General features: G+C 37.6%; 1 protein-coding gene across 1 annotated transcript in view; it reads right to left on the minus strand.

Moving 5' to 3' along the window:
• LOC135711769 (neurogenic locus protein delta-like) overlaps nt 1-25,748 on the minus strand; it is an 86,500-nt gene that overhangs the window by 22,807 nt on the left and 37,945 nt on the right. Inside the window, exon 2 of the mRNA XM_065234735.1 lies at nt 3,760-4,062. Coding sequence (XP_065090807.1) covers nt 3,760-4,062 — 303 coding nt within the window. The remainder of the gene's footprint in view (nt 1-3,759; nt 4,063-25,748) is intronic.

The following is a 25,748-nucleotide window of genomic DNA, read 5'->3' on the forward strand; positions in this document are numbered from 1 at the left end:
ATACTTAAAAAAAAAAATCACAATTTTTGGTGTACACACAGAATTTTTTTAAATATGTCTATATGGACCATACCATGCTTTAATTACAAATGGCATCAAAATCCGATTTTTTAAAAACATTTAAGCATGCGAAAAATCAAAATCTCGTAGGTTTTTTTTTACACGGTTTTTTTTTTACACGGACCGTAAAAAAAGACCTGAGTGTACATAATGCACCAATAATGAAAAATACATGCTAAAGTAGTAAGTTTAATTGTGAACTACGCCGCTAGAGGCGCTTCACTTTCATATTACTTATGACAGGCGCTATATATAGTATCTCGTGATCATGGCCATGTGGAAAGTTGCCGTCTTGAGCAAAGTTGTTCAGGTGAGCACTTCCTTTCGGACGGTGATCATACTAGATCAGAACTCTACCACTTTGCGGTGCAAGTGTTCACATGAACTTCACGCTACACAGCAAAAAAATAATTTTGATATCACATCAAAGTGGATGCACTACAATCATGTCGAAAATTTCATGTAATTTTTATGACCACATAAATAAACAAATGCAGTAAAAGCAGCGTAATGTCAGTTCATGCATTGTATTAATGATAATTTTGTCCTTTTTAGCAAGTAATATTACACCATATTTTCGACATGATTGTAGTGCATCCACTTTGACGTGATATCAAAATTATTTTTTTGCTGTGTAGTGTTCACGCAGAGAAATGATTTGTAAATTCAAATGGATATATGTTTGGCTCAGGGCCTAATATATTTTTGGTATTGATTGAAATATATTATTCGGTTAATTCAAAGAAAAATATTTGTCTATCAACAAACCGGTTGTAGAGTCAATAATCTGTTTGTTGATTCTAAAAACCATTTTGTTGATTCAAAAATATGTTTTGTTGAAATAGTGATACAATATGTTTGAATCAATAACAACATACATAAGGCCCTGAAACAAAAATCCATTTTTCTGCGTATTCACATGAATATTGTTTACGTGACCAAGTCCTTTCGGATGGTAGTCATACTAGTTCTGAAGTCTATCACTACGTGACACTAGTGCGCATGCGAATTTCCTGAATATGCTGTCTGGAAAGCCTGCTCAAATAGGATGTTTCTGTACAATGTGAGTATTTTCGGAACAGGAGTAACGTGTATAGGTCAAAAATCGAAGTCGGACGCCATTTTTTACTCCAAGATGGCCGCCATCGGTTATAGAAACACTGTAAAATACCCACAATATGGGTATTTTCGGAACGGGGACGACGTGTAGTAGAGGTCGAAAATCGATGTTGGACGCCATTTTGGAATTCAAGGTGACAGCTACTACACCACTTAGCCGCTAAACCATCGGTTTTAGGAATACAATACTATAGAGGTCGAAAAATCGATGCCGGACGCCATTTTGGAATCCAAGATCATGGTATTGAATTCAATTGTCATATTTCAAAAATCAGTTCCTACCCCATTCAAAAATAGATTCCAAACATTTACAACAAATTTTCATGTACCTACTGAATAATGTTTATTTACAGTGAAAATTAGCTTATTAAAATGCATTTTATATAACAAACCGGTTTAAAATAATTCAAAGTACATCACCCCGTATTTTATAATGTGTATGTTATAAAATTATGACAGATAAACTGAATCCAATTTGAGTTATCTGTGTTGAAACAAAAATCGATCAAATAGCGAACGCTGTAATTTAAAGAATTGAAATTCATTAAAATAGTTTCATATTAACATATGTTTGTGATTTTTACTGATCTTCGTTTACACAAGGCATAGGGCTGTATTTAAATTTACAAACATTATGGTACCAGACCTATCAACCGGCTTATTTTTCGCTAATGTATGCCATGAAAGTTGTAAATCGTATACTGAAAAATTAACACGTTACAAGACAATATGTTACATTCATGTGATATACATTTCACATGTAACGACGGCAGTTCCAAAATAGCAAATAAAACTAAATTTGAAGTAAATAGCAAAGTATTAGTTGGGACGTAATAACTATGAAGAATAAGAAGAACTTATCAAAATTTCGATTTAAAGAAACATTATTGCAAAGGGACACTTACTTTCCTGGTAATAGAATTCTGAACTAAACTTCTTTGTGCATCTAATCAACCCGGCCAAAGAAAGCAAGTCACTTAGAACACTAGTGCTACCGGGTGAATGAATTTTCAACTAAACTGGTCACCAAACAATAAGTCTTATAAATCTGATCAACTTTGCCAAAAACAGCAACCATCTATCTAGTTGAGCAAGCAATTATAAGTAAATCGTATACTCACATCTCCTGGTGTGAGAATTCAGAACTGAGCTGTCGACTATACAACGAGATGTCGACTTAAAAAAGCCATTGGTCAAATGGCACTAGTGGTTAGTGATTTTTTCGAATGAAATAAGATAGGTCTTTACTAGAACACCTTTACTAAGCCAGCTAACTTTCACCTAGTCATGCTTTTAATCTAAAGCAAATAATTAAAAGTTAAGTCTTATACTCGCGCCGCCTGGAGTGAGAATTCTGAACTGAGCTGTCCACTATAAAATAGATCGTGTTGACAGCAACCTTCTATCTATTCACTCTGAACAATTTTACCTAAGACAGTAAACTTATATCTGAGACCTATTCTGCACCTCAGTAGTGACAGCGAGTCACTTCAGGTCACTCGCGGCGCAGAATAAGGGGTCTAGTTGTACTGTCCAGTTACAGCAAGCAATAAGATGTCAAATTGCACACTAGCGTCCCCTGTTGTGAGAATTTTAAACTTTGTTGTAGCTTTAGGTAGCTGCACAGCAAAAAAATAATTTTGATATCACGTCAAAGTGGATGCACTACAATCATGTCGAAAATATGGTGTAATATCCCGAGCAAAGTCTGAAATCAAATTGAAATCTAAATTTGATGTTGTGATTTTGCTGATAATAATTGCTCAGGTTGCTGTCGTTTTGGTCGTTTTAACGGTTAAAATATCAAAATTGAGAGCAAAAAAATCTTCCTGTGACATCACATTGAAAACTATTTCTGCTATCAGTGAGAGCAAGCTGAAAACTCAATTTGATATCAATTTTTCCTGTTGATAACAAAACAAGTATTCAATTTGATGTTATGCTAAGGCAATGAAAACAAACCCGCAACAACATATTTTTGAAGAGCAAATGTACAGCAAAATGAAAACAAAATTTGTCAATTGCATAATCTGAAATCAAATTAGGATTTCAGTTTGATGTTGATATCAAAATTTGATTTCAATTTGCTGTCATTTTGATGCTGGACTTTGCTCGGGATTACTTGCTAAAAAGGACAAAATTATCATTAATACAATGCATGAACTGACATTACGCTGCTTTTACTGCATTTGTTTATTTATGTGGTCATAAAAATTACATGAAATTTTCGACATGATTGTAGTGCATCCACTTTGATGTGATATCAAAATTATTTTTTTGCTGTGTGTAACACTTCCTTCAGCAAAAAGCAAATAGATCCGCACGGCAAGAGAGCACGATGCGGACTGAAATGACGCCTTTCTGGGCCAGGTAAATGCGACGACGACGATGGAGACTGCAGCGACTATATCACCGTACCGCATGAAAGTTGAAAAGACCGCGAAAAAGAAGAAAAAAAAAAACTTTCCAGTTACGCATGTTTGCACGCTCACCCAAATATTGTTGGCTTTGATGATTTATATTTCATGGCACTTATTAAAGCACTGATTCCGTGACAAACACTACTTGTGCATAACTTACCGGCCATCCAAATTCGAACGGAAATCGTATCGGATTTTCGAATCCTTCTTGCTTGCTTTTCTCGGTCAGGTTTAGCGAACTTCCTTCGAGAACGGGCGTAATGACATCACCGAACGTGCACGGCGATGAGGTGTCAATCTTGGCTTGATAATGTTTCAAGCACGCACGAAATCTCGTTTTGCATGCGCCGATACAGTTGCCGTTGGAATCGGATCGTCCTGTGCAACAAGCGCCTTCGTTATCCACTCCTCGCTCGTTTTTGAAGTATTTTAGTTTCAGCTCAAACAGACCCGAGCTTTCGATCTGCAAAAGAAAGGAAAAGATTGTCACGATTAGAACGTCAAATATTTGTCAAATGTTGGTCTTCCAGAAACAACTTAATAAAAACCATAGTTTATAGGAGTAAGCAGAACACACAGATTTCAGTTAGGGACGCACCTATGTTGGCCATGTTTTCATTATATTTCACAGTGTTTATATGTTTGAGATTTCAACTTGTGTCAAGATTATTGATTCAATTTTTTTTTAAGTTGGTACATTACACATCGCCCGCAAAACGCACGAAGATTGTGATTTAATCATTTTTGTGAGGTATGGCCAAAATAGGAAACTATGGCTAAAACTGGTCCACTTACCCTATGTGAAATACTGGATTCCATCCCCGCAGCATCTTGTACGCCATATCACATGTACATGACTTTTGCCCGTAACACCCAACAAGACGATTATAAGTATCAGACTACTTATAAAACAGACTTAATTAGACAACAGATTCCAAGAAATGAATAAAACAAAATTTAAACTTAAAAAAATATATATTTAATTACATTTGTTTTCTCTGCATTGCCTACTTTCGTGTCTTCCTGTCAGTAGGTATAATACGGCCGGTAAGAGTAGATATGTGAGAAAATCTGAGCGCCTTTGGTAGCCAAGATTATACTGTGCACCACCGTTGTGAGTAACACAAGAGGAGAAAGAATCTTTGGCATGCTGTTAATTCCCGCGAGATTATTTGATCTCTCTATATAAAATAATCATCATAAAATAGAGCCACAACTGTCCCGAAGAAGGGAAAACAAAACTCATTATCATAATTAATCATAAAATAGACAAAGAGCAGCAGCATCTAACCGAATATTATCTCAAACGCATTTTCGACCACCACCAGCTAGCAGGCACGAACCGGCAATGGATTCTGTTCTGTTTTTTCTGTTCCCTATGGGTAATGACGATGTCCGCTTTACTGACACACGTTCACACACTAAAAGTTCCACGAGCGCCGTTGATCAGCTATTTATTACTACCATATTAATCACGAGAAAATCTTCTCTCTGAAAAAAAATGATTAAAATCAGTGTCAACCTTTGCTAATTCCTCAAAACGATTCATCTAGTTTTGTTCCAATTTCTCTTGTAGCGGATTCGTCTTGTCAAGACTAACATTTGGCTTAGCTGGAAACCACTATTTGTTCATATCATACATTTTTTAACCCTTTGCACCCTTTGACCGAGGGGGCGACACATCTAAATCTCAATTCTAGATGCTCAAAAAATCTCACCCTAGCTAATCAATCTTCGAAAAATCATTTTTCATTTCTCGCATCTACTTGCATCGTGCTTCATCTTTTTGCAGGAAATCTTCAAAATCGACATAAATCTTCCTTCTATCTACTCAGCGTGCGTGCAGCTAGCCACAGCAAAACACAATCTTTTCTGCATCGTAGATAGAGTCGCCCCCTCGCCTTTGACGGATTTGTTGCTTTATTACACTGAAAAAATTCTACACGTCATCATATTGTGTCTCCCAATTAATTTTGCACTTATTGTGAAACACATCCATTTCATGTGTGAATCTTATGCAATGAACCATGCCTGAACACTATTGATTTGAATTGAGACACACTTGGATTCAATGTTCTACAATATTCTACATTATCGACTTCTACTTTACCTTTCTGAGCAAGAAATTCACATCGCATTGAAATACAAAACACCTTAAATCCATCTGTTTTGAACAGCAGTGTGATTCAATGTGCAATACACTTGAATAGATAGTGAAAGATTTACAACATTTCACAGATTGAAACACTAGAAAATAACGGGTAAAACACATTGAACCAAGGTATAGGTACTTAAAAAAAATGTGATTGTGCTTTTAAAAATTCAAGTATTCAAACACATCGATCAGACGTGTGGAATTTTTTAACTGTATACACTTTTAGCATATCCATATTCAAAAGCATGGAGAGAGCAGAAGAAAAAGCACAGGTCTGCTAATTGCCACGTTCGGGGTTCGAGTCCAGTTGACAACCTTATTTATATTTTTATCGACATAAAATTCATTTCACTCCCTAAAACAAATGTTTCATTCTCAAATTTTCTTGCATTTGACCGCAGATCGGTATAGATGAGTGCACAGATGGACTTGAGTTCACTCACTCGACAAAAGTGACACAACAGCGGGCCCTGTTTACTTAAAATGAACACATGAATAATACTCGCGTAACATTTGAAACGAGCCTGTCACCTTTTGTACACAAAACTTGTTAAGCCCTTTTCGCGCGAACTACTACTCACTGTAGCAAGACAACTGTCGGTAAACTGTGGACTATCCTCGCTGTTTGACTTGATCAAGTCTAATAACCTCTAATAGTACTCAACCTGCCATTTGTGTTCCGTCGATCTTACCGTAGTGATTAACAATGCTACCGACACCATGGAGGTAACTCCCACACCTGGACCTTACCTAACGATCCATCAACTAATGGACCGGGGACCAACATCTTTACTTCCCTTCTGAAGGAAGGCGTGATCAGAGAATCCTCAGAAAATCCCGACTGGGATTGAACCCAGACTCTTTGGAGTGAAAGGCAGTCACCCTAGCACAGAAGTGGAAGTGTGAACGAATCAGTGTATCAAAAAATGGGAGAACATTTTTCTTCACCAAGCGATGCTTGTGGATGCGCTTCACACGGATTTTCTATGGACACTTGGCATGCGCAATTCACACAAATAATATGGAGCTACTTTTGGATCCGAAGTTCCACTTCTGTTCTGTTCAGTCACGCTTATCACTACACCACCGATGCTGCTTTTTTGTTTCTAGAGCTAATTGGTTACATGGTTCAGCAAAATATAGTTGCAGAAGAAACCAAAATTGTAGGATGCCTAGAAAATCAGTTATACTAAAACACATGATTTAAAGGGGCCTTTCACGAAAAATGATACATATCTCGCAATTTATAAGAGCTAGTAATTTTGAGTGTTCAGCAAAGTTGCTTAAAATAACATTTGCTACAACTTTATTGAAGACGTTAAGTCTCTATCTGAATCAGATAAAAAAATATTTTTTTGATCTCACTTTTAGGTCTACATCAAAAGAAGCGGATTAACATATGCAAAAACATCTATGAACAAACTATACCCCTAAAATCAATGTTTGAGAAGCTATTAAAAAAGCGCACGAAAACGGCAAAAAGCAACACTGTGCGATGAAGGCAAGAATGACAGCTTTATCAAAACCGTATACTTCATAATTTATCAATAGTGATGCACAGATAAAAATTCTTAATTATAATTGTGATGTAAACATTCATTCACGTAAACTTGTATTTCATTTCACGCAAACGAGCAACTAGTATGCAATGTTGTTTACAAATATGGGCTTTTGTATACAATATCTGCAACATTTCATGAAATAAGGGGGTTAAGTACTCATCCCCTAGGTAAAAAAGTCAAGATCATAGGTATAAAAATGAAACTACAATGTGTTGAATCGGAACCTACCTAACTAATAAAAACCAAAGATTTAAGTAAGCTAAAGGAGAAAAATCTATACAACTCTCTAATAAGGAAAATCCCCAAAGGCTTGGTAGCCATCATAATGAAGTAATGAAATTGGGTTGTTAGCGGAATGCATTGTAGTCGAAATACGTATCTGTCATGGATACCAAAATAATGAAGTGGAATTAAATGGAAGATAACCTTTTTTGTTTTTGCATTCCGCTAGGATACTCGTAAGTTTTTGAAAACACAGTTAGATCCAAAAACACACAAAATCAGTAATTTCAGGAATGGTAAAGATGGCTCCATCATTGTTGAGTGTGCAACAGGATCTATTCTAAATGATGTGAAACCAAATATAAAGCCTCATTTTTAGCTGTTTGTGGAGTAACAGTATTTTCGAAGATAAAAAAGCTTTTTCCGGGTCAGGATGTAAAGAATCTGACGTAAGAAGTACTTAAAAAACGATTTGATAAATGTGACTCTGAGGTGATTCATAGCTACAGTAAGCAAAAAAAAGTTTATCCACTCTCCTACCAATTTACATTTTTTTTTTTGTTTCTCTGGTGAAAATCAGTTTAATTTTATGAGTGTTCCTCCATGATTTATCAATTTATGTTTATTTATCACATTGCCATTGAAAATACGGCGTTTATATCTTTTCTTGAGATTTCATGTGATAAATGATGAAAAAATTACGCAAAAATAGTTTATCCACCCCCAAACGGATACTACGATTTAAGTGTGTTTTACAGAGTTTTAGTGTGTATTCTGCTACTTTTTCGAATGTAAACATTGTGTCTAGCTGTCATTTAGTGCTCTTGAAGTTTTCGTGCTCAAAATTTCAGTTTCGTGTTCAAAATTGGAAATTACGTTTGCGATCAGTATCCGAAATTTGATTATTGAACATCACAAAACTGGCAATTGTGACGCTGGACAATATCGGCAATATCACGGTGGCGATATTGCCGATATTGTCCAGCGTCACAAAGATACGGTCGCTAGAATTGTGCAGATGTACAAAACGCGTGGTTCTATCTCACCAGATAAGCGATCGGGGCGTCCTTCAAAGACAACTGGCCGAAATGACAGAGCTATCTTGAAGAAGGCGGAGCAGGACCGGGGACTATCAGTTCCGAAAATTGCGAAACAGATTGAAAGCGAGTTTTCCATTCAACTGACATCACAATCCGTACGAAATCGTCTTCATAAGAAAGGTCTTAAGGGCAGAGTAGCTCTTAAGAAGCCATGGTTGTCGGCAAAAAATACCAAAAAAATATTGAATTGGGCCCAGGATTACATTTCATGGACCAGTGATGACTGGAATAAGGTGATCTGATGGTAAACGAAAAAGAGAAAAAGACATTGAGGATGCCGGAGCGGTCTCTGACTCTGAACTCGATTTTTATGGATTCCCAGCGGATTCATTCATCTACGGAGAAGAGATTCCAATCGATAATCCTGTTACAGAAGTTAACCAGAGTCCACTGGTAGTCAGAAGATCGAATAGAAATTCCAAGAAGAGGAGAAAACGAGATTTTGTATACTATTACTATTACACTCGATTGAGGTGATTTGAAACGTTTTTTTATGAATCTATTTCATTATGGAATAATTTGAATTCAGCTATTTTCCTTCGATTTATAATTATAGTATTGAGTGAACAGCTTCTTGTTTAGATTTAAAAGAAAAAAAAGTCGAATAATGTTTTTTTCTTGAATCAGGGAGGAGTTGTTGTGGTCGTGCTGAATAGCAAGCACTCACGAAACAAGATCAAAATTAGTAAAAGAGAAAAAGGGATATATTGGTGTCTACCGCTCGAAACTGAAAATAAATGATGAGTTTTAGCTTGAACGTAAACTGAAGTAGACGTTTATTTTTTATTTTTTTTTTTTATAGTCACTTTAACACTCTTGGGTCATTCGTGACTTGTCCGGGGGTGAGATTTGAACTCGTGACTTTGGCGTGAGAGGTATGGATGTTAACCACTACGCCGGGTGAAGTAGACGTGTTTCCATTTACTTCTAAGAAAGATACCTATCATATGATTATTCGAGATACTTGTCCTCCTCGTAATTTAGTCCGCTTCGTAGTTAAAATAGAATTATTTTTGGGTAGTTTGAGGCAAAAACTAAGAAATTTTACCATATTTTTTAGTACCTAAAATTGTGTTATAGCCGATTACAAAGTGAAATGTCAATCGATTTTAATAAAACCAGTTTCATTTCAAAGCTAAGATTGGCCATCATAGTCGTATGTATCAAATTAAAAACAATACTATAATAATTACGTCATTAATATTAGCCATTTAACGATAAAATAGTGGTCCTCGAGGACAAAACCCACTTAAATCCCAACTTCCCGTATTTTTACCAGAATTAAACGTCTTTAATTAGATTCCTCGGGGTTTTCCGTTTAGAAATGATATGATTTTTATTCAGTTTGTATCTAAAAACCCAACCAAATGTGCTTTCATATATTTTTATTGTTTTTACTGAAAATGATACTGCTGAACCTTAAGAATTGTAAGTCTTATTTTTAATTTGATACATACGATTATGAAGGACAATCTTAACTTTGAAATGAAACTGGTTTTATTAAAATCGATTGACATTTCACTTACTAACCGAAACACATTTTTAGGCACTATAAAATAGGTTAAAATTCCTTATTTTTGTCTAAACTAACCGAAAATTATTCGTGCCGTGCACAACCACCAATGCCTAGGATTTATAGTAAAAAAAGTTGACTTTTGATGCATAAATATCCCATCATATCCAGCGGCGTTTTGAGATATTTATTTAAATACCTTATATTAAAAAAAAAATCCATTTTTTTTTAAAAAAATGGATTTTTTGTGTTTTTTATTTGTTGATATGTTTTAGGGGACAAAATGCCATCTATTGCACTATAGGTCAAGATGGAGAAATGATGGATTAAAAAAGTTCTGATTTGCTTTAAAAATTCAAGTGCTGAGCACCAATGCTACCGACGCCAGGAAGGCAGCTCCCACACCTGGACCCTACCTATCGACCCATCAACTCATGAACCGGGACCAACGGCTTTACTTCCCATCCGAAGGAAGGCGTGATCAGAGATGTTATGCCTCAGAACATCCCGGCGGCGCCGACTGGGATTGAACCCAGGCCTGCTGGGGTGAGAGGTAATCACGCTTACCACTACACCACCGGCGCCGCTACTTTGCGAATATTCGCCAACATTAGAGTCGATTGTTTCTACCGATGTTATTGATGGTACAGTTACTAAAGATTCCTGACTTGAAACATTCATGATGATATGTTGTTCATCGCAGTTTGATAACTCGTCGCTACCATAGAGTTCGGTACGTTAAGAAAGCTGTATACGACAAGAATCACAAATTTTTAATTTACTGTTAAGTTGGTTCTGTTCCGCAAAACCCAGATCAACCAATTTCTGTATATTAGTATCCGTGAGATTTCGGCAATTTTTCGATGAACTTTTTTTAAACACGATTAGGCACTTATAATGAAAAGTATTCATTTTAACTACCAATTCGTCTTCTGAATTACTGAACTTAAGCAGGTCACTTTCACAGATACACTGCGAATTATATTCTAATGTTGACTACGTGTCAGATTAAGCTTATATATGGACGTAAGTAGCTTAGCAATAGGTAACATGTTAGCATTTTAGCAACAAGTTTATATCTATGAGGTGCATGAAAAAAGGTCGCAAAGGTTTTTTTTATATATATAATGCGTTTATTTTTATAGGCTCATTTGCTGTAGCTTTGCAAAGCCGATATTCATTGTGTAGATTACAAAATTACCTAAAACTAACGTTAGTAAAGCGGGGCCGATTACTCGCGGCTATCTCGAGGTTAGGGGTAACAAATGGATGGCAGGGTAGGGATAGTGAACACAAGGTTTGAAGAGCAATGTGCTCTTGATCTCGAACTAAGCGACACTCTGATGAAAAAGACAAACATGGGGATACACCGATGAACAGCTAACAACTTGGGAGAACACAAGATGACACTAACTACTAAATCCTCAGATTTATTCGTTTTAAAAACACATAAATTCAATTCAAATAGTCGAGGTCTCGGCTCGCCAAGAAATCTCTAACGGGTATCGCGGGTTGTTTTCCTCGGGCCAAGAGGGATGTGGATAACTCAGATTTGGCAACACGGTGTAAGCTACATGACCAAACAACATGCTCGATATCGTGATAACCACTGCCACACGCACATAAATTGCTGCCTGAGAGCCCAATTCGATAGAAGTGCGAGTCTAACGAGCAGTGATTGGACATAAGCCTTGATATAACGCGTATAAAGTCGCGGCTCATGTCCAACCCTTTGAACCACGGTTTGTTTGACACCTGTGGGAGAATAGAATGTAACCATCTTCCCAAATCACCATCATTCCATTTTTGTTGCCAACTGATGAGGACTTGCTGACGAGCAATGGAGAAAAATTCGTTGAAGGCAATTTGTCGCTCGAAAATATCGCCTTCCATAGCACCCACCTTAGCCAGCGAGTTCGCTTTCTCATTACCTGGAATTAATAATGATCAGAAGGCAGTGAGACAACTCGCTCTACTGCGTAAGATATGGCTGCGAGTTCCGCAACGTATACGGAGCATGGTGTTTACAGTTTATAGGAGGCGCTATGAAATTAATTAAATACACCAAATCCAGTGGAAGCATTTATGGTTGACTCATCTGTGAAAAAACTTTTATCGTTACTCACATGGTGGTACTTGATTGCAAAAATTGAGGGAACAACCATCGACCGATAGTTGTCTGGTATTCCATGGATTTCATGCATCATGGTCAGAACTATAGAAGACTTGGAAGCAATCACGATTGGAGATTAATTAAGAAGGAACAACCTCCACCGTCATGTACTCATTGTACAAACTCATGAATCTTGTTTGAGGATTTCGGTCGAGCAGCTTCTCAAAGTGTTCTATTACCAAAGCATTCATTACTTCACAACGGATGAGAAACCGGAAGGACAGTTCAGCGAAACGATCTGTCAGTGAGAGAACACCCGCGAGTACTTCGAGGCTCATCGTATGAGTCGAGTGCATACAGCCTAGCGCAATACGAAGGCAACGGTATTGAATCCGTTACAGCTTAAGGATGTGTGTTTTTGCCGCGGATTGGAAGCAAAAGCTGCCGCACTCTAAAACCGAAAGGATGGTTGTTTCGCATAACCTGATCAGATCCTCCGGGTGTGCTCTCTATCAAGTTCCGGTAATTGTACGAAGAAAATTAATCCTTTGCTGGCATTTTTTGTTCTTCTTCTTCTTTCCTTTATTTAACGTCGGTCTCTGTTCCGCAATCTAGAGCCAATCACCGACGGACATCGATTGCCATCCATTGACGGCAATCGAATGTGCAGGAAGGCAGCTTCCACACCATTCACAACACATATGGGCCGGGACCAACGGCTTTACTTCCCATCCGAAGGAAGACGTGACCAGAGATTTGTATGCCTCAGAAAAATCCCACCAACCTCGGCTGGGATTGAACCCAGACCCATTGGGGTGTTAGAAAGCAGTCACGCTTACCACTACACCACCGGCGCCGGCTCAGATACGCAATATGTTTTCCCCATGTGCATTTGGAATCGAACCAGACGCCTAAATACTTGAAAGATATAGTTTGAGTGATTGTTCTACCCTATAGTTGAAGCTGTAACTGTGTAGGATGATGCTTCCTAGAAAAAAAAAACCAATCAACTCAGTTTTCCCCGCAGAGAATTCGATACCCAGCTTCATAGCCCAAGTAGACAAATTGTCTAAGGTATCTTGCAATGGTCCTTACAGGTCCGGTGCACTTGGCCCTATAACGGGCACAACGCCGTCATCTGCAAGCTGCCTTAGCGAGCAATTTTCATCAAGACAACCATCAATGTCTTTTACATAAAAATTATGAAGAAGGGGGCTTAAACATGAGCCCTGGGGGAGACCCATGTAACTAATTCGTGAAGTTGTCGAGTTTCCATGAGAAAAGCTCATATATTTCTCAGACAACAAGTTGCTCAAATAGTTGTTTATAATTGGTGAAGGCCCGCTATCCGAAAGGACATCGATACAAACAGAATCAAAAGCCCCCTTAATGTCCAAGAAAACTGAACCCATTTGCTGTTTTTGCGCATAGGTCAGTTTAATTTCAGTTGAAAGCAACGCAAGACAGTCGCTCGTTCCTTTGCCTCTCCGAAATCCAAATTGCGTATCTGAAAGTAAACCATTCGACTCGACCCATTTGTCTAGACGGAAAAGGATCATTTTCTCCAACAATTTCCGTATACAGAACAGCATCGCGATGGGACGGTACGAGTTATAAGCTGACGCAGGTTTACCGGGTTTTTGAATGGCGATAACTCTTACCTGCCTCCAGTCATCCGGAAAAATGTTGTGCTCCAGAAATTGATTGAATAAGTTCAACAGGCGTCCCTTCGCGACGTCTGGGAGATTGTTAAGCAAGTTGAACTTGATTCTATCCATTCCTGGAACTGAGTTGTTACATGAGAGAAGCGCAAGTGAGAATTCCACCATCGAATCGGGGAATCTATTTCGTAACTACACGACGGACGATCACGAACGTTGGTTTGAACCGACACCGAATCCGGGCAAACTTTCCGCGCGAAGCTGAATATCCAACTGTCTGAGTACTCCTTGTCTTCGTTGACCGGTGATGACGCGTTTCGCATTCTCCTGCCGTCATTCCAGAGCTTTCTCATGGAAGTCTCTCGTGACAAACCATCGACGAACCGACGCCAGTAACCAGGTATTTTTTGGCTATAACCAAGCCCTTAAAAGTTTTCTCGAGGTCGGATACTACTCGAAGTCCCCGACCTTACCGTGTTGGCGGAAGCGTTTAAACGTAGCGGACTTCTCGCTGTTTGCGTCCTTATCCCACCACGGAGTGGGAGGTCGTTTGCGAACGGAAACACCCGGAACGCGTTTCGTCTGTGCTTGAAGACCGCAGTCAACGATAAGTCGCGATAAAAAAGGAGTACTCATTCAGCGGAGGGTGTATCTCAACCAATTCAATACCACCAACAATCGTGGCCGCAAATTTTTGCCAGTCGATGAGGTCGTACGCAATGTCAACCGAGCGAGTGGAACATGAACCACTGGTAATAACGGTAAAAATAATACTTAAAAAGCAAAAAAAAAAAAGGAAAAAAATGTGCCAGGCAAGTTAATCAACACATTAATCACATTGCAAAAAAAAACAATAAGTGAAAAAATAAGAAAAAAAAATGAAAACTTTTTCAGAAAAGACAAAAAGGTGTCAGAGAAGTTAATCAACACTGTATGAAGATTAATCAGGTTGCGGAGAACGGAACATAACCGTTTGTTACTTAACTCTCCAAACAAGCGCACGGAGTGTGGCTGATGACGATGACTCCTGATGTGAGGATGATGGTGATGATCGTTCTATTGTTGCCCTCGAGTGTTTGCAACAAAGCACCGGCTGGTGAACTCGATGACCTTGATTTTGCAATGGCGTGATGCGATGAAATTTGTTGTTTAGAGATGTACAGCTAATCTGCCGGACTCGGCCGGAAATGACTGCTTGCTTTCTCGAACGATTGGGCGACAATTGCAATTCCACGATGCTCATAACACTGCTGTATACTACAACACCACTCAGTATGAAAGCGAATAGAAAAAAAACCTTAATAAGGGAAAAAAAAAACTAGTACTGATAACGGAGTGCAAGCAATCCCGAGCAGGAACGAATATCTCGATACCTTAAATTGGTATGGATGAGCCTGACATAAGAGGTAAAATACCAAAAAATAATACCAAACAAATGTTCCCACAAAACTATTCCAATACCAAATTATGATAATGCAATACCAAAACAATACAGCACAAGTATTCTTTTGGTATCCAAATACCAATGTTTGGTATTTACAAAGTATTTTGCATGTAATGTTTTGGTATTCTTCGTTGGTATTTTACCTCTTATGTCATGCTGTTCAATACCAAATTTTGGAATCAGATCAGAATTAGGTATTCATTAGTAATTTTCTCCTGCTCGGGATACTAGACCGAAACAGTCGAACGTTCGATGCGGAATCAGTGTATTTTTTTTATATTTTAGAAGACATTTAATATATTGATGAGCCATTTTTATTGTAAAACTAGCTGAGTGTGCCCGGTCTTGCTCGGGATTCAATATTAGCTTGAGTTTATGCGCCGATCTAAAAAAAAGCATGCTATATTGTACGTAGCCCCCCCCCCCTATTATCTAAGGGGCTACCCTCTATGATTATCTCCTTATACCCCCACACTCGGCCCCACATGCCTAATTTGGTTCCATTTGCTTGATTAGTTTTCGAGTTATGCAGAAATTTCTGTTTCATTTGTATGGGAGCCCCCCCTTACACAAGGGGGAGGGGTCTCGAACCATCATAAGAACCTTCCACGGCCCCAAAAACCCCTGTATACAAATTTTCACGCCAATCGGTTCAGTAGTTTCCGAGTCTATAAGGGTCAGACAGACAGACAGACAGAAATTCATTTTTATATATATAGATAAATAGATAGATTTCTGATCTTTCCGAAAAAAATATTGTTGGAACTGGAGAAACGCGAAATACATTTAAAAATGGCCAAAAAATAAACACTTAAAAAAACATCTACTTTCAAAACCGCTATATCTCGAAAACTTAGAAATTTTTTACTTATGTGCTTTTTTATTTTAAATTTGGTGTAATTTGGTGTGTGGACCAAGTTTTGCATATATTTTACAAAAAACTTGAGTTTTTTTTTTGAAAATCAGAACTTTTTTTTGTCTATTATTTATCCATCTTGACCTATAGTGCAATAGATGGCATTTTTTGTCCCCAAAAACATATCAAAAAATAAAAAAATAAAATAAAAATCTTTTTTTTTGAGAAAAAATGTTTTTAAGATTTTTATTGAAATCTAAAAAAAAGTTGGGTATTTTTTTTTCAAATAGTCTTATTTATTACCTGCAATATTTCCGTAGACACCAAACCCATCGGGCAAACAGTTTTCAAGTAAAAAAATGTCTAAAGATAACCTTGATATTTTTCTATAGGCCCTTTTCAAAAATAAGGCTGGATTCAAATTGGCGATATGAAGATGCAAAATGGCATAGTCAGTCATAAGGAACGTTTCTGCAAATTTTCAACCAAATCAACCAAAAATACAAAAATAAACCGATTTGCGAATTCGTAGGGAATTGCTCTCTTTATTTATGACTAAACATCAACAGGCGTCATTGGCACCAATGATGTAACCTAAACTAGACAGAAAAGTACTAAAACTAAACATTAATGAGTCAATAGTCATCTCGTAAAAAAAACGAACATTGCTAGACAAACTAAACTGATCTAGAAAAAAAAACGAAGAACTAAACCGGGCAACAACTTAGCAACGAGCGAGCTAAGGAGCAGTACAACGATTTAAGGGGAGGTTCGTTTAGATTTTGTCGAAAAAATCAATTTTTTTTACATAAAATGAAAACTACACATGTGTAGAATATATGTGTCACAGGAAATTCCGATACAATACGTATTTTTCGAGTTAGAGCGTCTCGAACGGACCCATGTCACGCCAAAAACTTTAAACGTGTTTTTCTCGGAACCATGTTTTGAGAACTCTTGTCAATGATAAGTCTTGTTCTATTCATCCGATTCGCTTCATCCAAACATAGTTTTAAAGTGTATACTTTTCTTTACGGCTTATACCTATTATTGGCATGAAAAATTGTTTTTTTTTTCAATTTTTAAACGAGATCAAGCAAAAATAAAAGATAAAAAATTAATTTTTTTTTGTATGTATGTATGTATGTAAGGTAGCCACCATCCCTTCAAAGATCTTGTCTTGTATGCAGCTCCACTGAATAGCAAGATCAATTTGAGCTATCGATCTGAATTCACAATATCGCTGTATGAAGGGCCAAAAACGGAGGGGTGGACCCGTAAGCAGAGACACTTACGCGAAATCCACGGGAATTTAAGAATCTCCTTCCAACGATACGATCCAACAAATCGAATAACGCAATTCGCAATACTTATTAAGCTTCCTACAGGATGGTTTGTTAAGAAGGGTGCGTCAATCTCACTGAAAATGTTGAAATAGAATTCACACCACCACAATCGAATCGGTAGGATAAGGAAAATGATAGTGTTTATTCCCTTCTAGACTCCGGTTGTCATACCACTCCATCGTCCAATTTCAGGTCAATTGATACCCTGATGCTCCCTCCCAACCCAGTATTTATTTGTATAATGAAAATATATGTAATGTGCAATGGAATATATCAGAACATTAATTATGAAATAATGAATATAATTTTATAAAGATACAATAGTTGATATTCTGCACTGAAAATAATAAATATTTTACATATAATAAGATGCAGCTCTATGTTTCCTCAGCTCCCAATATCAAGTGGATGTAACACTGAAATTTCAAGGTTATATTAAGCAATTATATATTTTTATCTGTAATTATACTTGATATTATCTCTTTACAATAATGTAAGGATGTAAATGTAAGGTGTAAAGTGTGACTGATGACTGACAGGACTAACAATCTCCTCTAAATGATGCCATGCACAACGAAAAATATATTATATATTATAACCTGTATAAAAAAATATATGCATATAATGTTATGTATTGTTGTTGCTTCCACTACGTCATCCGCTTAATAATAATTTCGATGAGTAATGCAACACGGTATAAATATATAATTGTTCCAGCTAATGTTGGTTAGGTAGATCTAGTAGTCTGCAGAAGGTTGATTATTTTAATGTTTGTCTTTTTGTGATTTATCCTCGAAGAGCTGAAATAAACCTGAATAATTTATATCGATGAATCCAGTATTTCAGATAGGTTTTGGATTTCTTTTGAATGGATAGATTATCTTTGAATTTCAACATTTTTTGGTCCATGAAGAAGTATGCTGTTGAAGTGAACAATAAAATGAAAATAAATAATTTCAATATGTGCCTCCCTTAGATCAACCGCCAAAGGCATAGCTACTTGGCACCGTCAAGCATCGTGCCATCATTAAAATAAATGAATATAAACGCATGAAAAAATACTGCTGTTCTTTTCTCATCTGTTCAATCACTAGTTTTCAATTACTTGTAAAACTTAAACTAAATTGCTATGTGATATAAAAACACCCATCCAAATTTACTCTCATTTAATCAACATAATCATAGATCAAAATTTACAGTTTGAATTGATGGGCGCTTGATTGATACTTCGGAATTTGAGCTGCCTATTATGACCGGTTGCTCACTTTCAAGAGGCGGGGCATGGAAAACCAATCTAAAGTTAGGCACTTCACTCCGAAATATGTGGTAGGAAATCTAGTATCATTTATAACAAAACGTAATTGTCCGATGAACAATTTGATTTTTTTTATATATATTTTAGCATTAATTTCAAAATAAAATTGTGCTTTTACTGTTTCTACCGAATTATTATTCACTGTCTATTTTTTTTAATGCTCAAAAAGTTAGGTTTTTTTCGTTAAAAATGTGTTTAGGTTAGGTATATGCCGTAGTAAATTTTATGTATTTTCATAATATATGACAGTTACTCATTTCAGTTTACCACTACAATTGACAGCAGATTGTTTCGTGCGCAGAGGCCGACGAGATCCACCATTTTGAAGCCGCCATTTTGAATTTTTCAAAAAGAAAAACATTTTGTAGTCATCAATGTAGAACACATTATATCTCAATAGCACAACTTTGTATGTCTTTTCGTTTTCCCATAAAAAAATTCGCAAAGTTTACACGATTTTCGGCCAAATCCAAATAAACCTTCCCTTAAGGCAGTAGATATCCGTGAAGTCTTTGGCAATCCTGAAGATAAACCCTAGAATTCTGGAAGCTTTGTCGACAGCATACGAGATGTGCTGCTTGAAAGAGGGTTGTGTATCCAGAATCACACCTAGGTCCTTAATTTCACTGACGCGCTTAATTTCAGTGTATAACAAAACATACTTGAACATAATAGTCTCCTTCTTGCGCGAAAAAGAGCATTTGGACGGGTTAACCAACCTCCATATGATTCAGAATACATTAATCACCAAAAGCATTCAACTGACGTTGAAGGAAGCAACAGTCTTCAATTGAGTGAATTCGAAGGAAAAGTTTAAGGTTATCTGCGTAAGTTAATCGTGGTCCCTCAATCACGTCGTTGAAGTAAATCAGGAAAATCAGCGGTCCCAAGTGACTACCCTGGGGTATGCCGGACGTGGCAGTGAACATACGGGACTGGTGATCACCAATGACAACAGTAAGATAGCGATCGGTGCGGTACGACTGAAACCATAGCAAAAGGCAGCCGTGGATACCTATCCTCCAGTTTGGCGATAAATATCGTCTGAGCACGATCCGACATACTGTTAGAGATGTATGAAGTAAGGCACAGCAAGTTAGTGGCAGTGGAGCGACCAGCCATGAAACCATGCTGGTGGATACTGATATACGGCTTACAGTGAGCGAGTACCGGTTCCATAACAACGAGTTCGAAAAATCAGCCACGGTAATTGCCAACGTCCTGTTTGTTGCCTTTCTTGTGTACTGGAAACATGTGTGCTAGCTTCCAACAGGATGGAAAACGCCGACGTACACGGACCGTTGAAAAACTTGCAGCAGTGGGGACAACAAACTGTCCAAGTGCGTTTTGAGGAACGCCGATGGAATTCCGTCAGGACCCGGATTGGACGACGACTCTCTAGAGGAAGCTCTAGAAAACATCTCGGGATTGATATCAATTCTGCTCATGGTTTGGCGTAACTGGCAGCCAGTCGGGCATGGTCGTCACTTAGTCTCTCGTCCGTGAAGACACTAGCAAATTTTTCAGAGAACAGCTGACAGATATCTTGCGTAGATGAGGCCACGTTACCATTATGTATCATAGACGACGGCAGACCAGCTTCATGACATTGTTCGTTGACAAACTTCCAAAACTGCTTGGGACGTGACTTAAACTTTCTCTGCAATCCACATCGATACTGAAGAAAGCACCGTTTCGCAACTCGTTTGTATTCGTGAACGATCCTAACATAGTGACATTGAAGGGATAATGTGCGGTGCTTGGTGAATTTCCTAAGAGCGGCTCTCTTTCTGGATTTCAGTCGATGAACATTCAACAGGAGGATGCCCCAATGAATGGGAAGTAGAGCGCGAACTCTATTCAGTGCCAGCATCTCACCGGCCGAATTAACTCACAAACAACGCCGAAATCAGAACCGACAACTCCAGCGACCGAAAACAAACGTGCCTAATAGCGGCCACGGCACACTTCGATTGCATGTCTGAAACACAATCTCAGCGCACAAACGCGATTAAAAGCGCCTTTCGTCCGGGAGGCGGAACACCAGCAGCAAAGGGAAGAAAATATACTGCTAAAGTTGCTAAAAAAAAACTGGCGCACTTACCCTAATATATTTCAAGAAGTTAATCGCTGGTTAGTTTTTTTTTGTTTTTATCGAACACAATAAATCATAAAGTTGATAACATGAACAGAAAAATAAAAACTCTAACATATACTGTTAGATTATAGAAGAACATTAGTTACATTGGGCCGGAAGCGTGGCCAAAATCTCATTAATTTGTCGTCAAAAACTATATACTATCGCAATACGTTCCTATTATGTGTTCCAATTATGACCTATGGGAATTCCATATTTTTCGACCAATGTTTTTTAATTCTTATGCTTGTTATTTTTTTTTTGACTGCGGGGGCGACATGGCGCGGTAGCGCACAGGTCTAATCGAATCCAGCCGGTTGATCTTACTTTATAGCTGCGCCTTTACCGACTGAGCTAAGGGAGACCCAATTGATTGAAAGGTCGTATTTGCTGATTAAGATGAATGGAGTTGATTTTTTATGAAGAGTTTTGTTTTTTACTTCTTTAAAAAACACGGAGCACTTCTCTTATTTTATTTTCAACAATGGACCTTCATTGACAAAACCGTTTATGAAAAAGTATGCTTTCAAATTAAACCTGCCAAAAGCGGGCTTGAATACTTAGTAGAAGGTTATGTGTGAAAAACTTTGTGGTAAACGATTGGCTAGATTTTTTTTTAACGTACTACGGGAATGACTATGAACATGGCCTTAAGACCCCCGTTAATATGTCGATTAGTTGAATGTGTTAGTGAGTGATCGGTCATAAAGCAGATCATGGTGAGAGCGACATATTCGATTCCACAATATACCAATGCCAGTAGAAACCAGTATCGCTGGTAGCTCACCTTTTCGTGGTGCGTTACTGGTATGATCTACCTCCGAACACTAGTCCTGACAACTTCTAACTGGGGGATTTTTTCAAAGGAACACAATTAAGTTCTTGTTACTTTTTATGTCTTGTTCATAGTGACAAGACTCGGAGAAGTAGTCACAATTTCTCAATGAACTCGGCGGCATGTTGCGTATCAAATTGCCTTGTGCCTAATCGTATTTTATAAATTGCTATGTACGCGTCCGGAGAAAAGATTTTTCATATATTTGATGCTTGCAGATAATTTCGCTGTATATAATATGCTGAGATTCAAAGAGTTCCATAGAGGTTTATGGTAGTTGGTTTTGTATTAGGAAGTTCCATATATGTGTTTTTATATGTATGTGTATATGTTTTCCTTTGTGTTACAATGGTGATTGTATTTAGTGAGCTTATCCAGTTTAAAACCATCCGTTTGTCGGTGCCGGGTTTGAATGGTTACAACAACTCGAATAACGGTATGATGTTATAGGAGGGGCTCGGTTACCTTAGAGCGACCGTTTTTGCTTACTGAGCAAAACATCATTAGTCTAATCTCAGGCAATTTCACATTCAACATTCGTCAATCGTTTTATTTGTTAATATATACTACATGTTAATAACAGCAACTCGATGATTAAAAAGAAGCTCGTTTGCCTAGTGGCAAACGTTTTTGCTTACTGAGCAGAAGACCGTGGGTTCAATCCCAAGCTCCTTCGCGTTATATGATCGTTTGGACATTAATTCAGCTTATCGTTTACCAAAACGAAGCCTGCTGCAAACCCAACCCTCGTACCCAACATCCCAGTGATTCTTCGGGGAAGTGCAGATGACTCCTCAGCTTCCGTCAAAGCGAGTGTCACGTCAACACATTCCTACCCATTCCTTTCTTGACCTGCGTTCGGGCGCGGTCGGCGTTTGAGATCACCAGTTTTTACACATTGAGGATGATTACAAGTCCCAAGCATTGTCAATTGGTTCTCTGTGTAATTACAGCTGATTTGGCAATAACAGAGTAGCAACCGTAGGTGGTCAATCATGCTCATGCTCACAATATACCACACACTAAAAACATCAGAATTTTACTGGTGATTAAACATCCATGCATGCAAACATTAATGCATGTAAACTTCCTTTTCACGTAAACTAGCAGCTTGCAAGAAATGTTGCAAACAAAGGTGGAAAGTTGCATACAATATATGGAATATTGCATGACATGTCTCATAAATTTACACGATTTATAATGTAAATTTGTATGATTTATGACGCTCCATTTATGTGCATCATAGTAACGGAAATTTACACCACTTTTTTTTAGCTGTGCAAGGGGTTGGAGGTTCATTAACTACATAGACAGTTTTTTTTTGGATTCTTGAACGATCTATATGCAATATTCGTAGGCACGCATTGTGTTCGGAATGCAATTTCAATTTCCGAGAAGATCATTTGAAAATGGACGGAGCGATAAACGTGTGCAAAACGCACGTAGACAGACTGCAGTCGCCTCTGCTTACATGAATACAAGAGGATGATTCAGTCTAATTACTGTTCAAAAATTAAATCATCGGAAGCGATCGCAAGTTTTTATAGAATTTATTTCTGCCGTTTGTATTTGAAAGCGACAGGTTGGTAACGTTGGAGAATGGAGAAAAGAAAGACAACAACGGACAGGTTTTCTGCGCCGAATGTTGCTTGACTGCCACACGCCGGGCGGCATCATTGCACATATCTTTATCAGTAGCACAATGTCCCGACTCTTGGTCATTCGATAGTACTCGTCCGTGATCTCGGTATAGACAGACAAGCAGCATGTGCGTATCTCTTATAGTTTCACAGTTATCAGCGTCAACATGACCGTCGCCAATGTATGGCTGGCTGGCAATTGACTGTTTTTGTACCATACCCACCATTCGGCGATCACATTGTTAATCGAACTGATGCTCGCTCCAGGGCCCCCGTTAATGCGTTAAGTGACCGGTCATAAAGCATGCGAGAGTGATAGATTCGTTCCACAATATACCAATGCATGTTATCTCTCACTGATGGATTGCTTTTAATAAAATACTAGGTTGATGATAGTTTTAGTTCGAATATTATAAGCCAAGTTTCTGTGCTACATATGACCATTTCGATGCACGATGGAATCCGGTGATAAAATTAGGCTCATGCATTTTTTTTGTTATTAATTTATGTCAATAATTAAAAAATATTGAAGAGGCTAAAACATAATTTACTCTGTTCAAAATCGTCTTTATCTTTGCAATTTATCTTAAAACAATACAAACTATTCTTTTAAGGTTCAATTTACTTTGATGATTTTTGAAAAATTTCAAAAGCAGTTTTTTCCAACGCATTAATTCAGATTGCAAAAAACTCGCACTATTCGATTACTTTTGATATTTTACACAAAATGACGCGAGCTTTTTGCAATCTAAAATAATGCGTCGAAAAAAACTGCTTTTGAAATTTTCCAAAAAGCATCAAAGTAAATTGAACCTTAATCATTAAATTATTGATTTAACATTAAATTAGTTTTATTGCATATTGTAATTTATTTTATACTCCCCCCCCCCTTTTGCCCCTCGACCTATTGGGGTTATTTAAAATGAAAATATTATTTGCGTCAGCCCTAGAAATATTCAATAGACAAAGAATTCCTAAGGAATTAGTCGACGCAAGCAGTTTATCTTACATGATTATAAGTAACGATGGAGAAAAGATAATAGCCTATCTAATTTCCCATATCTAAAACTGAATGAAAACAACACACATGCATACTGTAGAAGATCGAGCTTGGCGGTTGTTTTGCGCGAATGCATTTACGAAGGGAAACACGAGAAACCAAACTAATAAAAAAAAGTCTGGCCAATCAGTAGTCTTTGGCATGGCACGACCCTTTGCTGTGTTCCGGTTCTACCAGGTTTTCACCTTCTCACTAGTGCTAGTGGCTCCACAGCTGGAGCCGTTTTTACCAATCGTCCGTTCCACCGATGGAGCCAATGTGTGTCGGTCGACCTCTCTTTTCTGATAATGGAAGCGCGAAGACGTAACAAAAACTTTCCGAAAAATGTATTCAATCATGGGAACATAACAAAAACAGACTGCAAAACCTGAAAAACTGCACGATTTTTCTTGTTTCTTTTCCAGAATCTTTCGCTTTTTGTGCCTTCTTAAGAATGGCTTTACCACCGTTCGCTTCATCAATTTATTTCATCATTCTACAGCTTGTTATTATCATCTCTTTGATTTCTTTCATTCTTGAATAAGTTTTGTCTTATTCATACTAAGACACCTAACTTTCTCAGCGTACAATCGTCTAACTTCGCAGTTCGTAAATAGCTACAGTGAATTTTCATTTTGAAATTCCCGGGTTTTTCCCGGTTCAAATCTTAACATTTCCCGGTTGTTAATATTCAACAAAAACGAAATTGTATGCAGGGGAAATGTCTCTAATGTTGGCCTGTGGATCTAAGATGGGCCTATCGCTACAAATCTGCTATTTATCAATTTTATCTAGATGAACGCGTTATTGGGACGTTACTAATGGATATTTTTGGTTGCTATTTAAAATTTATTCGATTGCTGAATTTATGTATGGGCCCAAATTAGGGACACTTAGGCCGATATTACCTGCATTTCCCCTATTTTTAAAAACGTGGACAACTGTAAATATATTTCAGAGTAAAATAAAAGCAAAATTACAGAAAGTATTTTTTAAAGCTGAAAGTATAAATTCAACTCTATGAATGTCACTAAATGTATTCAAAACAAATCATTGATCTTTCGAGATACTTTGAAAAATCAATTTATATCACTTTTTATGCTCGATACATGACGGCACGATTTCGATGATTTCAAAGCCCTAGAATTTTTTAAGTAACAGAGATTAAGGTCACTAGGCCAATTGCTATCTGGGATGAATCGTAGTGTGCT

The sequence above is a fragment of the Ochlerotatus camptorhynchus genome, unplaced genomic scaffold (genome assembly GCF_037179485.1).
Source record: "Ochlerotatus camptorhynchus isolate MF236.1 unplaced genomic scaffold, CSIRO-AGI_Acam_v1.1 ptg000438l, whole genome shotgun sequence".
Lineage (NCBI taxonomy): Eukaryota > Metazoa > Arthropoda > Insecta > Diptera > Culicidae > Ochlerotatus > Ochlerotatus camptorhynchus.